The 15,656-nt window shown below is 50.0% G+C and overlaps 1 protein-coding gene across 13 annotated transcripts in view; it reads right to left on the bottom strand.

Annotated features, from left to right (window-relative positions):
• PLEKHA7 (pleckstrin homology domain containing A7) overlaps positions 1 to 13,661 on the bottom strand; it is a 213,581-nt gene extending 199,920 nt beyond the window's left edge. For 12 of the 13 annotated variants that reach the window (XM_032639737.1, XM_032639732.1, XM_032639739.1 and 9 more), the window contains exons 1-3: positions 13,560 to 13,661; positions 13,367 to 13,443; positions 13,215 to 13,272 (exon numbers count right to left, since the gene is read on the bottom strand). In XM_032639737.1, the coding sequence (XP_032495628.1) occupies positions 13,215 to 13,272; positions 13,367 to 13,443; positions 13,560 to 13,642 (218 nt within the window). In that variant the 5' untranslated portion in view covers positions 13,643 to 13,661. The remainder of the gene's footprint in view (positions 1 to 13,214; positions 13,273 to 13,366; positions 13,444 to 13,559) is intronic. The other variant, XM_032639746.1, reaches the window with a different exon arrangement.
• Positions 13,662 to 15,656: the final 1,995 nt, after the last annotated feature.

Consider the following 15,656-nt stretch of genomic DNA (forward strand, 5'->3'; position numbering starts at 1 on the left):
CTGTTCCGAGAGTTCCGTAACCTCCCTCATCTATAAAGTGAGGATCATAACAGGACCTGCCTCATGGGGTTGGTACGAGGGTTATATGAGGCCACATCTGTTAAGCCCCTAGAACAGCGCACATAGTGTGCACTAGATCAACATTTATAAAACAAACAAGTAAATGAGGACTCAACAAAAGCAACTGGCTTCTCACCGTGCCAGTCCCCCCGCCCCAGCACTGAGGACTCAACAAAAGCAACTGGCTTCTCACCGTGACAGTCCCCCCGCCCCAGCACTCAGCTTACTGTACCCGAAAACCACGGAAAATCCAACAAAGGCCTTAAAGAAAAAAAGAATTCTCAAACCCTTCCACGAATTCAAGGAGGCAATCCAGCACCCACCGGGTCCTCCCTGCCCCAAGGAGCAGACTCAAAAGGCCCAGCAAGGCCACTGCACAACACGATCATTATATCCTAAATCACTGTGCTCCTCAGACACACGGAGTTTTTGAAATAAAAAGAGTGTGTTTTGGATTCTAATTTAAAGTATCTATCCATTCACAGACTAGGAAGCCAATTATTCTTCCCTCCCCCAAAGAACTAATATCACCCGCCCAGAGTTTTAGAAACCATATGGTGCCAAACACACCAACACATCCATGCATTTTCAGGTGAGGAGGGCCGGGGGAAAGTCGAAGCAGAGGCGGAGCGAGCTCTCTCCAGCTCCCACCTACACACCAGGGCTAAAAAAGAATGTAATTATTCAAAGCCTCGGCAAATGGATGTAATTTCAGGTACCGCCAATTCTGCTTAGAAATACATTAATGGGTACAGGGATTATAGATATTTAGCTTCACAGCATCCACGTGTCTATTTTTTTTTAAATCCCCAGGTCAAAATGTGTTGAGAAATCTTTCCAAACACGTTCATGGGCAGGCAAGGGAATGATCTGCCCTCCCTGGGACCCTGACCACTGACTTTGTGTCCCTCCTCACCCCTTCAGCTTACAGCCCCAATTTACTCCTAACTCCAGTCAAGCCTCTCTCCTTGTGTGCCTGCCAGTGTCAAGAGGGTCATGCCAAACGTCAGATCAACAAACCCACACTGACTTGGTTGAGCAGCGACCCTGTGCCTGACACTGTCCCCAGGGAGTCGGTGAGCCGTTCACGGCACTGAGTCACAATCCTGCCCCCACCCCATCTTCCCCAGGACCAGCTCAGGAAAGACTGCAACACCAGACTCCTCTAAGATTCATCACCGCAACTGTCTGCCAGGATACATTTATTCTTCTCCCACACGGAAGAAGCATTCCCATTTCTCAACTTAATTGCGGCTGCTTGCCTGCTCTGGCTATCAATGTCAATCACTCAGAACAACCCTCCCCTCACCCCAGCCCCTCCTCTGCCCTCAGGAGGATCTCTAAGTGGTCGTGGGGTTCTGAGATGCGTAATGGCTAGCCCACCCCTCAGGCAGACACAGTCCCCACTCAATGGTCACCCAAAAGACCAGCCACACTGCCAACTTGGGGGCTGACAGCATCATCTGGGCAGAGGGGAGGAGAGCATATTCCCAGCCTCCACGGAGGAAACCAGAGGTCCCAGGGAGCCTGGCTCTCCAGGATCTAACTGGGGTCACGGGCTGGGCATTACTGATAGCTATACCCACTGACACTCTCTCAAGGCCTTTCTCGAAGCTCCATCCAATGAATCCTGACAGACGTCCTCTCTAAATGAAAGGGCTCACGAGGCCTAAGCACCTACTATGTGCTAAACAGCATGCTAGGAGCTTCAGATGGGCCATCACATTTAATTCTCACATAACACTTGGGAGGAAAGTAGCGCAGCCATCACCGCACAGATCGGGAAGCTGAAGCTCCAAGACATTTTCATTTTCAGGGTCCATAAGAATCACCCATGGAACTCTATGACATAAATCACAGCAAGATCCTTTCTGACCCACCTCCTAGAGTAATGGAAATAAAAACAAAAATAAACAAATGGGACCTAATGAAACTTCAAAGCTTTTGCACAGCAAAGGAAACCATAACCAAGACCAAAAGGCAACCCTCAGAATGGGAGAAAACATTTGCAAATGAAGCAACTGACAAAGGATTAATCTCCAAAATTTACAAGCAGCTCATGCAGCTCAATAACAAAAAAACAAACAACCCCATCCAAAAATGGGCAGAAGACCTAAACAGACATTTCTCCAAAGAAGATATAAAGAATGCCAACAAACACATGAAAGAATGCTCAACATCATTAATCATTAGAGAAATGCAAATCAAAACTACAATGAGATATCATCTCACACCAGTCAGAATGGCCATCATCAAAAAATCTAGAAACAATAAATGCTGGAGAGGGTGTGGAGAAAAGGGGACACTCTTGCACTGCTGGTGGGAATGTGAATTGGTTCAGCCACTATGGAGAACAGTATGGAGGTTCCTTAAAAAACTACAAATAGAATTACCATATGACCCAGCAATCCCACTACTGGGCATATACCCTGAGAAAACCAAAATTCAAAAAGAGTCATGTACCAAAATGTTCATTGCAGCTCTATTTACAATAGCCCGGAGATGGAAAGAACCTAAGCGCCCATCATCGGACGAATGGATAAAGAAGATGTGGCACATATACACAATGGAATATTACTCAGCCTTAAAAAGAAATGAAATTGAGTTATTTGTAATGAGATGGATAGACCTAGAGTCTGTCATACAGAGTGAAGTAAGTCAGAAAGAAAAAGGCAAATACCGTATGCTAACACATATATATGGAATTTAAGGAAAAAAATGTCATGAAGAACCTAGGGATAAGACAGGAATAGAGGCGCAGACCTACTGGAGAACGGACTTGAGGATATGGGGAGGGGGAAGGGTGAGTTTTGACAGGGCGAGAGAGAGTCATGGACATATACACACTAACAAACGTAGTAAGGTAGATAGCTAGGGGGAAGCAGCTGCAAGGCACAGGGAAATTAGCTCGGGGCTTTGGGACAGCCTGGAGGGGTGGGATGGGGAGAGTGGGAGGGAGGGAGACGCAAGAGGGAAGACACATGGGAGCATATGTATATGTATAGCTGATTCACTTTGTTATAAAGCAGAAGCTGACACACTATTGTAAAGCAATTATACCTCAATAAAGATGTTGAAAAAAAATAAAATAAAATAAAATAAAAAATTAAAAATAAATAAATAAATAAATAAATAAAAGGGAAAAAAAAAAAAAAAAGAATCACCCATGGAGCCTGTAATAACGCTGATTCCCAGTCCACCCCCTAGAAGTTATGCCTCAGCACAGAACACAGCTTCTACTTCGTGTCTACCCTCCCTGCTCCCTCATCAAGTGTTTTGAGACAGATACCAGGGTTATTGCTTCCAAAACAAAGAGCTCAGATGCCCGGCCAGGCAGCGCAAACACTAATACTAACACCTGGGAACCCTCTCCCTGGTGGTGGTGGTGGTGGCGGCAGCGGGTGGATGGGAAGGAAATCAAAACAGCCCATTTGGAAAATGTGTCAAACACAAATACAAGAAAAATACTCATTTTCTCTCAGGTTGGACACAGCCAGACAGGGCTTCGAGGAATCATTTCTTTGACATTTAGCAACAACCATGTAGTGCCCAGCTTCCTTTTAAAGACAAGTCTCGACAAGAAAGCACAATTCCACCTCCTGTTAGCCTGATCTCAGGAGACTTCCCCCAAGAGAACGAGCATCTTTGATTGGGCCACATTTCCCCACAGGAGGAGGCTCCCTTTATGGGAGCGGCAATGGTTAATAGTTAAATGCTAGTTATTATACCATGAACGATTTGCCAGGCACTGTTCTGAGTTGGCAGTAGTCACTGCCCCCATTTTACAGATGAAGACACAGAGAGGTTTAAGTGACCTGCCCAAGCTGGCAGCAGAGCCAAGATTTCACCCCAGGCGCCCGGACTCCAGAATCTGTGTTCTGTAACCCCCACGCAGCACCACCCCTCACACGTAGAATTTGGGGAACCCCTAGGCAAAATCCCCAATTACATCACTCTTCTAAAGCCCAGCTACTAGTCAAGTGCGGTATCCAGGTCAAGTTCCTACTACTCAACTCGGTGCCAGCCTCTTCAGGACGCAGACAGGCACACACATACCCTCAGCCCCAACTCCTTCGCATTTCCTCCACTGGCCTCTCCTGCCTCCGGCTGCCCACCACTCTGCTCCACAGCTGCCTGGCCTTCCTCACACTCACCCTCTGAAGTTCCCTAGGGCGCCCTCCTCAGGCTGCCAGCCCCAGTCACCCACACTGAAACCGCCCAGTATCCCTCTCCTCTCTTGGACTGGGCACTGCTGGAGGGCAGTGACCTCCATTCCTCTCCACATCGCCCAGTGGGGAGACTGGCATATAGTAGATGTTCATCAGAGTCCAGATGAAACCTGGATCAAAAGCCATCCAGCCTGTGGTCAGCCTGTGGTTAAATGCTCCTCCAGCAAGGTGCTATCTGTGGACACACACAGAACCTATCCTCTCCAAACTCGGTTTGGAGAAGACAGCCTTATTGCAGAGGTAACTGCATTAACCTAAAATACTGCTCTGCTTCCACACCTCCCGGGTCGGAGATAGTCTCATCTCTCACTTCACTCAAGGGGAGAGAACACAAGAGGCTGTGCAGCCTGGGCCCAGGCACAGGGCTGGAATGGGATCTCTGCCCCCTTCAACCTCCGAGCACACTGCCCACCTCCCCCCAACCCCTCCCCATGCTGCGGTGTTCCAAGGAAGCACAGGAGGTAGCCAGCAGCCCCTGGAAGAGAATGCATATGCTAACCTCACGCTGTCAGACCTCAAGAGGGTGAGGGCTCTGCCTTGGCAGGAAAAGCCCCTGAAAAACCCTGAGAACACTGACTGTGACGATGGAAACACTCTCCTGGCAGAACCTTGAAAGAGGCAGCCTGGCTCTAAGCAGGCTTAAGAGGCTCATCGGCCCCTAAGCTGTGGTCAGCTGACATCTGGGGGGAGGTCAGGGGATCTACTCCCCCAGAGCACCAGGGACCCAACCCACTGCCCTGCCTGGGAACCATCTACCCTGCCCATCATTCTTCTATCCTGCGGGGGACTTTCTGAGGGAGGCCCAAGGGGGCGTCTGCCTCAGGGTCATCAGGGAAGGTACAGAGGACCATTTTTGGGGAACAGACTGTAAAGGGAGGATTCAGGACAGAAGGAAAGGCGCGATGGGAACCAGAAGACACCTCGCACCATGGCAGAAACAGTACACAAATTTGTAGCCAAAAGGACCCGGGTTCAAGTCCCAGCTCCTCCACTGATGCTCTGGCCTTGAAAAGATCTTTTAACCCTTCTCCCACCCCCTGCCTCAAATGCTTGCTTGATCTGTAAAATGAGGACAATAATAAAAATACCTGCTTCTAAAAAGAACGTACGTGTTTTTCAACAATCAAGCACCAAGGAGATTATTACTGTTGACATCTGTGGCCCAGGCAGCAACAGACAATGTCTGTCCTTCAGCTGTCAGAGCCGATAACCAGGTGGCCACCCAGATTAAGGATCAGACATCTGTGCAGCCCTCTAAATGCCCAGGAAAGAGACAAACCAGGAGCCGTTTTCACACCTCATTACCCAGGGCTCTTGGTCCCCAGGTCCCGACAGCCTGGACAAGGTACCCATGGCCTTGGAACAGCATAGCTGTTGTTGGACAAGGTTATACAGTGGGTTTTTTTGGGTTTTGTCTTTAATTTATTTATTTATTTTTGGCTGCGTTGGGTCTTCGTTGCTGTGAAAATTGAGAAATAAATGTTTTGACAGCCACTTAAAAACAACAGACAAATAGAACCATATTCCCCCATACTTTTCCCTCTGCCAGTATTTACTTAAGACACCCTGCCAGTCTGCTGAGATGCTGCTGTCTTACACTGAGCAAAAAAGACTCAAACCCATGCTCTTTTCTGAAGACACAGAAAACTAGAGTAAGCACCTCACTAAATCACCAAATAGTTCACATCATGAAGTGCTTTCTTAAGTAAGCTCCTTTTCCCAAAGTCCTCGATTTAGGAAGCCCAAAATTTACTCCCGTAAATATCAAGAGAATGATACCTACACCCACCGTCTTCACATACGCACTGCACTGCAAATCAGGGGTCGCATTCTCACCACCCACCCACTGTCCTTTCTCTGAAAAAAAGAGCCTTAAGAAGCAACTTGCCACCATTCATCTTAAAGAGGTTTTCCCAGATCTTTTCTAGGTTGGTTTTGAGACCGTGGCACAAATCATGGCTCTCAGTCCTCCCTCCGGCTCTCTACACAACACCACTCTTGTTCCTTTCGCACAGAACCTAACATTTCAATCCATGAGCCAGTTTTCACCCTTGATAAAACAAGCAGGAAAAAAAAAAAAAAAAAAACAAGCAGGAAATGAAATATAAAGTGTGGGATTAGGCCAAGGCTTGCCAAGCTGGGAGAACCTTTTCTTAACCTTCAACAACAAGAGGTTTCAGAATTTCCCTTCTAAATAAATGTAAGCTGCTAGTTTCCCAGAAATTCTTTGTGGAACTGCTGCTTTCTGGTTTGAAATAAAGTTGCTGGGACTACTGTTCCCAGCAACACCTCAATGAGAAAGATGACAAATACTCGAATTAGCAGGCTGGCACGCTACAAGACAAATTTCACTACCATGAAGTTCAACATTTGTCTGGGGAGGAACATGTGGCAGACAGGACAGATTTCTTCCTGGGGTGCCCTGGAAGACTGTCCCTTGGGTGATGGCTTAATTAAACCTCAAGAGGGCAGCCTCCTGGGCCATCTAGTATTCACAGGCTTCTACACCTGGTGCCTATGGCCATCTGGGGTCCCCACCTGGACATTCTGTCACCCCTGGTTCAGCCTTCACTCCCTAACTCCTCTTCTCTCCCTTTCAGACTGAACGATGGGTTTTTAGAATAAAAAAACACACACACTCTAGATATTCAGCATTATTCCAGAGGACTAATCCTTCTGAAGGAGGCTTGAAGCCTTGGTTCATGCCTGGTCTCCACTCTCTGCCTCCATAAGATGCGTCCTTAACTGCCCACTCCCAGCGCCCTGGAGCACCAAGCCCTGCCCAGCACTGCTGCTCCTCACTCCTGTCCAGGGGGCCTGAGCACTGGCACTCTCGCCCCGTGGTGTCTCGGAGTGAGACATGATGGTGGTGATTCAGCCTATGAGGTCAATGACCTGACGTCTGCATTTAAAGCTTTGTATTCCACAGTTCAGAGATGAACCATAAGATTTATGCTAATAATTTAAATTTCTAATTTTTTTAAACTTAGGATGACATTAAATAGCAAATAGAAATGCCATAACAAGTTGAGGGAAAGCCAGCAGAAGAAAGGAAAGCGCTTTATACTTTAATATCTTTTTTTTTTTAATTTATTTATTTTATTTATTTTTGGCTGCATTGGGTCTTCGTTGCTGCGTGCGGGCTTTCTCTAGTTAGGGCAAGCGGGCTTCTCACTGCGGTGGTTTCCCTTGTTGCTGAGCACAGCCTCTAGGCTCGCAGGCTCAGTAGTTGTGGCTCACGGCTTAGTTGCTCCGTGGCATGTGGGATCTTTCCAAACCAGGGCTCGAATCCGTGTCCCCTGCATTGGCAGGCGGACTCTTAACCACTGCGCCACCAGGGAAGCCCTACTTTAATACCTTTAATGGCACTTTTTTTTTTTGAACAAGAGACCCTCTACTTTCATTTTGCACAGGGTCCTGCAAATCAGGTTGCCAGTCCTGCCCCAGGATCTGCTGCGATCCAAAGGGCTGGGGAGGGGAAACTGGCCTTACTCCAAGCCTTACTCCAGCACCCACAAAGAGAATGGCACCTACACAGCATGGCCTGAAAGGCTCCAAAGCTAAAACTGAGGGGGACTTAAAGTTAGAGACCGTGTGCAATCAGCTGTTTCCCACCAGGACCCTGGAGCCAAGTCACAGCAGACACCAAGGCCTGGCAACCAGAGAGGGAGGGAGGCCTGGTCCAAAGGCCAACAGATGTCCCGTTCCCCAGACGCAGAGCATGAGGTTATAAGGTGAAGAAGACAAAGGAGGCCAGGTTCCCACTTTGAGTGCTGTTCTTGACACCAAGCAACTACATCCAAGAAGCCTGAGGGCCAGGCACCAGCCTTGACAGGTGTGGCTCCTGGCCGCTTTGCTTCCTTCACCTTGCCCCGTTTCCCCTATACCCCCGATCTACTTCAATAAATACCAAATGCCTACTCAGTGCCCAGCACTGGGCTGGGCACCAAAGTCTCAGAGAAGGCAAGACCCCTCCTCTCTGCCATTCATCCTCCTTATTGACTCAAGATCTATTCAAAGCCTGCTGTAGGGAGAACCCAACCCACAGGGTTTCATGAAACCCTGAAACCCAGCCCACTGTAACACTCTAGCTCCCAAGGCCTCTTCTAGAACTTTTCCTTTATGGGTTTCATGTTTGAAAAGGCTGTGTCTGCCAAACTGTTTTTACTAAGTAATAATGGGGAATTCCCTGGAGGTCCAGTGGTTAGGGCTCCATGCTTCCAACTGCAGGGGGCACGGGTTTGATCCCTGGTCAGGAAACTAAGTTCTTGATAGCCATGCGGTGCAAAAAAAAAAAAAAAAAAAATTAATGTCTTCCACTTGTTACTAATCAGAGACACACACCACCACCAGACAGCATAGGACACCAGGGCTGCTGCCCTTCCAAGGCACTTCAATCCCCAGCAAAACAAAGAAGAGGTGCAGCCACATGAGCCCTGGTCAGCTTGACTCGGAGCAGTGGCACATGGCACACAAGGCTCCTTCAAGTATCAACGCTGGCCCTCACCTGTGATCTGGGGTAGGAGCCACCACCACTACCATGGTGACCATGAAGACCTACGGTCTAGTCCCAGCTCTAACACTTCGGCCAAATTACTGAACCCTCGTGAACCTGAGTTTCATCATCTGAAAAATGGGTAATCACCGATCTGCTGCTTCTAGGGACTGTTAGAGGATCAGATAAGAAAAGGTACTGGAGAAAGCCAACTGCCCTTTGCTGACCGAATGCCCAGGATTATACAAGATTCCACATCAGTAAAATGGGACTAGTAACAGTTCCTACCTCATCAAGTTGTTGTGAGAATTAGTCAGATAATAGCTATAAAACAGTTCCTGGCATTCCCCAAGGACTCAGAAAGATGAAGCTATTACATAATCGCTACTACTATTATTACTGTTGCTGTTAATGACACTATTATCACAATTTTTTTTTTTTTTGCGGTACACGGGCCTCTCACTGTTGTGGCCTCTCCCGCTGTGGAGCACAGGCTCTGGAGGCACAGGCCCAGCAGCCATGGCTCACAGGCCCAGCCACTCCGCGGCACGTGGGATCCTCTCGGACCGGGGCACGAACCCATGTCCCCTGCATCGGCAGGCGGACTCCCATCCACTGCGCCACCAGGGAAGCCCCACAATTATTATCATAACTTGTTACCTGGCTAAGAGACTCATGGGAAAGTAAAGAAGTTTTAAAGTACAGGAAGTCTTCTTAGGAGATATCAGCATCACCTAGTCTAGAATTGGGGGAACCATGTTTTGTCCCAAGTTAATCCAAAAATGAACCAAAAGTGCAGAAATCAAAACTAAAATCCACCTGCCTTAGCTCAAGGTTTTCTGCTTGAAGAAATTTTTCTCTGGAAAGTATTCAAACACCTGCTAAATATCAGGAGCAACTAATGCATCCTGAAAACCTCACACAGCTCTCTGGTCCGAGGATCCACTGGGGAAAATAAAAGCAGCTGTGCCAATGCTTTGTCCCTCTAACTGAGCCCTATTAGAGGAGGACCAAAAAAAAAAAAAAAAATTGAACGCTCAGAAATGCTCGTAGCAAATCTAAGAAAGCAGAGTGAAGCAAAACATTTTTTATGTAGGAAAAAGGAGAACAATTACTCCCAAACCCTTAAGTCTCTCAAGAAATTGTCACGGGAGGTAGGAAATATAATCAGCGGCCACAGGGTCTCAGCTTCCCCACATGGTTCACCTTCGAGCATGGGGACACTGTGTCACATACTGCTTTCCCCTAGGCCTGAGAGGACACAGCCAAGGCCCTGGGGGTGTAGGGAGCCAGAGCTTGCTGTAAGATGATCACCAAGGACTTGACACACAGTTACTATAGAAGAGTCAGCAAAAGACAGGAAGGTTGGGAGGCTGTGACTATGGCCTATAGAGTCCTACACATCCCTCAAGTCCCCCAGCCCAAGACTTTGCCTAGTACCTCATGAAAATGACCGAAACTATCAGACAGGAACACCCACCTCTCCCCTCACCAACCTTATCAGCCTCCTTACATCAGCTCTGGTACTCAGCCCCTTCCTTTCCACAAATGGATGAAATGCCCTGTTCCCATCTGAGACCAGTGAGACTTAAGCCCTGGATGCCTTCCCTCCTACCTTCTCTGAAACACTACTCCAGTAATTGTCCCATCTCTTTCCTGCATCATCTATTTCTCCATCTCTTCTGGATAATTCCCATCCAAACAAAACACGCTCTACAATCTCCCTCTAAAAAAAGACACCCCCCTCCAAATGTACATCCTCTCCAGTTCTCAGCTAGTTCCTCAACTTCACTCTGTAACAAAACCACCTGAAATATTCACCTATACTTACTGACTCCATTTCCTTACCCCATGTGCTCTCTTCCACCTGTTCCACTCAGGATTTGTCCTTCAGGCTTCTGGGAGCCCTCATTCTCCTGGATTTTCTCCTACCTTCTCAGCCCTTCTCTTTTGCCAATCTCCAAATGCTGCTCTGTCCCAAGGCTTAGGTCATCTTTTCTGTCTACACTCTTTTCTTAGGTGATTTCATCTAATCCTGTGGCCTTGAATAACACCTATAATACCCAAATGTATATCTCCAGTCCTCTCTCTTTCCTGGGCTCAGATTCACACATATGACTAATTGATATATTCACATCTCAATGTAACATAGCACAACAAGATCTCACGCTCTCCCCCACTCCAAACCTGCTCCTCCCGGCCTTCCCATCTCAATATAAGCACCATCCACTCAGGTGCTCAAGCCCCTGGGAGTCATCTCTGACCCTTTTCCTTCCCTCGCAGAGTGCAACCCAGTCACCAAGCCTGAATCTGACCACTTTTCTCCAGCTCCGATGCTACCTACCATCCTCAGGCAGGCCATCAATGATGCTTGCCTGGACTACAGCAACAGCCTCCTACTACTATCCCTACAGTTGCCCACCTACAGCCCACTCTAGAACAGGCAGAGAGACCATTCTGAAAATGTAAATCAGGTAATTCCCTGCCGGTCTAGTGGTTAGGACTCAGAGCTTTCACTGCCGGGACCCAGGTTCGATCCCTGGTCGGGGAACTAAGATCCTGCAAGCCGCCAAAAAAAAAATAAAAAGTAAATCATTTGTGTCACTCCTTACCCTGGCTCACAAAGCTCTGTACCATTCAGCTCTCTCTTGTCTGTAACCTCTTCTCCTGCCACCTTCTCCCTTGTTCACCACATTCCAGACACACCCGCCTTTCTGCTCCTTGAACTCCAAGCTCTTTTGTGCCTTAAAGCCCTTCCACTGGCAGTTTCTCTCTTCTGGAAATGCTCTGCCACCTCATCTACACAAGGATGGCTCTTTCTCGTCATTCAAATTTTACCTTAAATGTCACCTATTCAGAAACACCAACACTAACCTCCCAATCCAACCAAACCACCCAGTTACTTATCACATCATCTTATTTTAATTTTCTGCATAGTAGTTACCACTATCCGACATTATTCCTGTTTGTTTTTTCCCTTATTTTTCTGCTTCCTCCCCTCCCCCGCCCCCCACTCAATTGCAAGCTCCCTGAGCAGCCGACCAGTGTCTGCCTCTTCACTTCTGCAGTCTCAATGTTTACAACAATGTGTGGTACACAGGAGAAATCTAATAACATCAACGGATGCAGTTATGAGCCAGAGAGGCCCACTGACCAAGAGGTTTGAGGTCCCAGCCAGCTCCCCAACTTCTCTCTCAAATACAAATGTGAGGTAGGAGAGCAGAACCACAGTCACAGGGCTAGTGCTCATTTCTATAAATCTCATCCATCAGGATTTCAACCATCTGTCAGAGCCCAAACCGGGAGGGAGGCTCTGGGATGTTCTGGGACCATCCGAGCTTCGAATATGCTGCTCCACTACTGACTAGCAGTGTTTTAGTTGGTGAAGAAAGGAATTCTAACTCAGTCCCCCAAAATACACCAACCTCTATCCTTTGCCTAGTTTATTCATTCAGTGAACAAACATTTACCGAGTGCCTACTCTGTGCCAGGCACTGGGGCAAAGGATCAAAAGCAGTTTCTGACCTCATGGAGCTCACCTGCGAGCAGGCAGAGGGGTTGCAGAGAAACGCTGCAACTCAGGTACACGCCCAGAGAGGGAAATTAGAGACTATACTAGTGTTAGCGTCAAGACGGCGCCTTAACTCACTGCCCCTCGATTTCATTTCTACAGATCTAGGTCTAGGGTACCTGACGACTGGGGCAAGGCTCCCGAGCTTCTGAGGAAAAGCCACTGACTAAAAGAGGCAGGAGTGTGATTGACGAGCAAAGGCAGGAGTGATAGTCCCGGTAAAGTGCCAGCTGAAGACACCTAGTGTTCGAGGAATGCTATTGGCTGACCGGTTCTCCTCCCCAGCCCCATCGCTCCCCCGCAGGCCCGCGCTTTGGAGAAGTGGGGCTGCGGTGCCGATTTTCCACCACCATCCCGGACAACGTGGCCGAAGAGGAAGTCCCCCAGACGAGATGCCATTCGTCTCTTTCCCCACCCCCTCCTCCTCCCCAACCCCAGTTGCTGGACCCGAGTCAGAATCCCTACTTCTGCTCTCCCCACCCCGGGCCATCCCGGCCCCGGCACCCGCCAGACTCCGCTTAGCCCGAGACCCCAGCGCGGAGGTGTGTCCGACCGCTCACACCAGCGCCCCAATCCCGCCCAATCGCCGCGTCCCGGGCGCAGTTTGAAGCCCCGGCGCCCGCATGGGGCCGGATACCAGACCCCCGCCCGGGTCCCCCTGCGGAGATGCGGCCCCCGCCTCGCCTCCGCCTGGAGCCCGCCACACAACTCAGGCACAAAATAGCCCACATGAGTGAGGCCGCGGCGCAGTGCGCGCCAACTCGCCGGACCCGCGCGGGAGGAGGGGGGGGCGGCGGCGCGGCGGGAAACGGGTCGGACCCCGAGGCACAGGTGAAGGCGCGGCGCGCCCGTCACTCACTCGATGAAGTAACTGGCGCCCTCCTCCGTGAAGCCCTCCTCCCAGCCGCGGGGCAGGTCTGTGGAAACGCGAGAAAAGTCCGGTCAAACTTGGGCCACCCAGGCGCACGACCCCCTCCCCCGAGCGCCCCACCCCACCTGCCCGGCGCCCACCTGAGCGGATCATGTGGCCAGAGTTGACTGGTTCCCCGGTGCGCGGGTGTAGCCAGGTTGTGCAGCGGAGCTGGTCGCTGCGGAGAGAGAGATGCACCTGTTAGCGCCGCCGCCGCTCTCGGGGCGCTCGCCCGGCCCCGCAACCCCGCCCGGCCCGCGCCCCAGCCCGCGTCCCCGCTTTCCCGCGCCGCACTTGATGAAGAAGACGCGGCCGTCCCGGCACACGCCGTAGGACCAGTGCTCAGGTAAAGTGTCCCGCCCGACCGCCGCCGCCATGTTCGCCGCGCACTGAGTAGCCGTGGCCGCCGCGGGGAGGGAGGGAGGGGGCGGAGGCGGGGGAGGGGGCGGTGCGGGCGGCGTGCAGGCGGGCTCGGCCCGCGCGGGCCCGGACTGCGCCCCCGGGCGCTCCATTGCGGCGCTGGCCCCTCGGGGCGCGGGCGTGCGGCGGCCAGGGCCCAGGCTGAGTTCCGGCACCGCCGCGGGAGTTCTCCGCTGCACCCGCCAGCCCCAGGGCTGTAGCCGCGGCCTTTGTCCCCGCGCCTTCCCCGCCCCCAGCCCGCCGCGCGCCCCTTGGCCCCTGAGGCCACGAGACTCGAGCAGGGCGGGGGCCGCCTTCTAGGGCGCGGCGGGCCAACTCCTGAGACAGGGTGCTTCCCGAAGGCGCCGGTAAACCCCACCGGACACCCACGACACAACTCTCTCCAGGAACTGTACTTCTTTCTGAAGCATGTAAACCTCAACAGGTTACTTCCATATTCCCTCCGAGCCTCGGTTTCTTCCTCTGTAAAATAAAGTTAGTAATAAATACTACATGGGATTGTTCTGTAGATTAAATGAAATAACAGTGGTGTAAAGTACTTAACTGGACCCGGGCACGTATAGGTGCTCTGTTAATCCCAGGTCAGCCATGATTTCATTTTCCCAAGTTTGCAGCTGGCTCATGAAGCAGGAGGGTGCAGGTCCTCCCCCGACACACCAACACATAGCCCTTAAGTTGGAAGGAATAACAGGTCTCTGCCTTCAATTCTTGTCAAGTGACAGGTGCTGAGAGCTGTGCTGCAGCTCATACATCTTTAGAAGAACAGACCCTCCAGGCGGGGGTGGGGGTGGGGGTCTGTAATGGGGGCTCTGGAAGCTTCTTTGCATGACTGGAGACTTCTCAGTCCTTGATCTCATCTCAGCTTCTGGGGGATCCTGCTCCTGGGGGATCCCTCCCCTGACCTCACTGTCTAAAGGAGACCTTTCCCCTCCTCCACTCACTATTCCTTTACTTCTGTGCACTTAGTTGACATTATTTGTGTTTGTTTATTGCCTTTTTGTTGTACATTATCACACATACACAAGCACACCAGTAAAATGTCAGCTGGATGAGAGGAGGGGCCTTGTTCTGTCTCACTCACTGCCATATCCCCAGTGCCTGGAACAGTGCCTGACTCATATATATAGTCAATAAATGTGGCTTGAGTGCATGAAGAACACTCCACCCTGACATCCCTGCACACTGAGCATGGACAGAGAGGAAGCTGGGCTCTGGGAGATGTCAGGTCCAGCCTTTGAGAGACATAGGGGGTAGTTGGTGGGATGCAGCTCACATGAAAGTGAGACTGTAGGCTAGATTCAGAAAGGCGCCCCACTAATAAGAACCTACTGTATAGCACTTTACTCAATACTCTGTAATGACCTATATTGGGAAAAGTATCTAAAAGAGAGTGGATATATGTATAAATGATTCACCTTCCTGTACAGCAAAAACTAACACAACATTGTAAATCAACTATAGAGGAAACAAAGGAAAGGAAGGAAGGAAGGAATATGCCCCAGACACGTGGAATTTGGCTGGACCCTGAAGGACTGGTCAGATTTGACTGGGAAGAACACATCCCAGAGGAGAGGGATGAGAGAGCAAACATGGGATTGTGGAAGGGGTATGGGGTGTTGAGGAGACCATAAAGGTGCCCTTCCTTAGGAACAGACAGTGGTGTTCAGGAAGGAGGCCCATATGAGTTAAAAAGAGGGAGCTGTGATTGTGGAGGACCTTGAACACCTGTCCAAGAAGGCCTCCTCCCTTTGAGGAGATTCTTGAGCAAATTACAAGGGGAGAGTAGTGTCTTTGTTGTTAAACATTAATTTAAAAGAATGCATTAAGTGGGCAAAGGACATGAACACACAGTTCATAGAAAAGTAATACTTTTTTTGTATAAATTTGTTTATTTTTGGCTGCACTGGGTCTTCGTTGCTGCAGGCGGGCTTTCTCTAGTTGTGGCAAGTGGGCTTCTTACTGTGGTGGCTC

Source organism: Phocoena sinus, chromosome 8 (assembly GCF_008692025.1).
Source record: "Phocoena sinus isolate mPhoSin1 chromosome 8, mPhoSin1.pri, whole genome shotgun sequence".
NCBI classification, from domain to species: Eukaryota; Metazoa; Chordata; class Mammalia; order Artiodactyla; family Phocoenidae; genus Phocoena; species Phocoena sinus.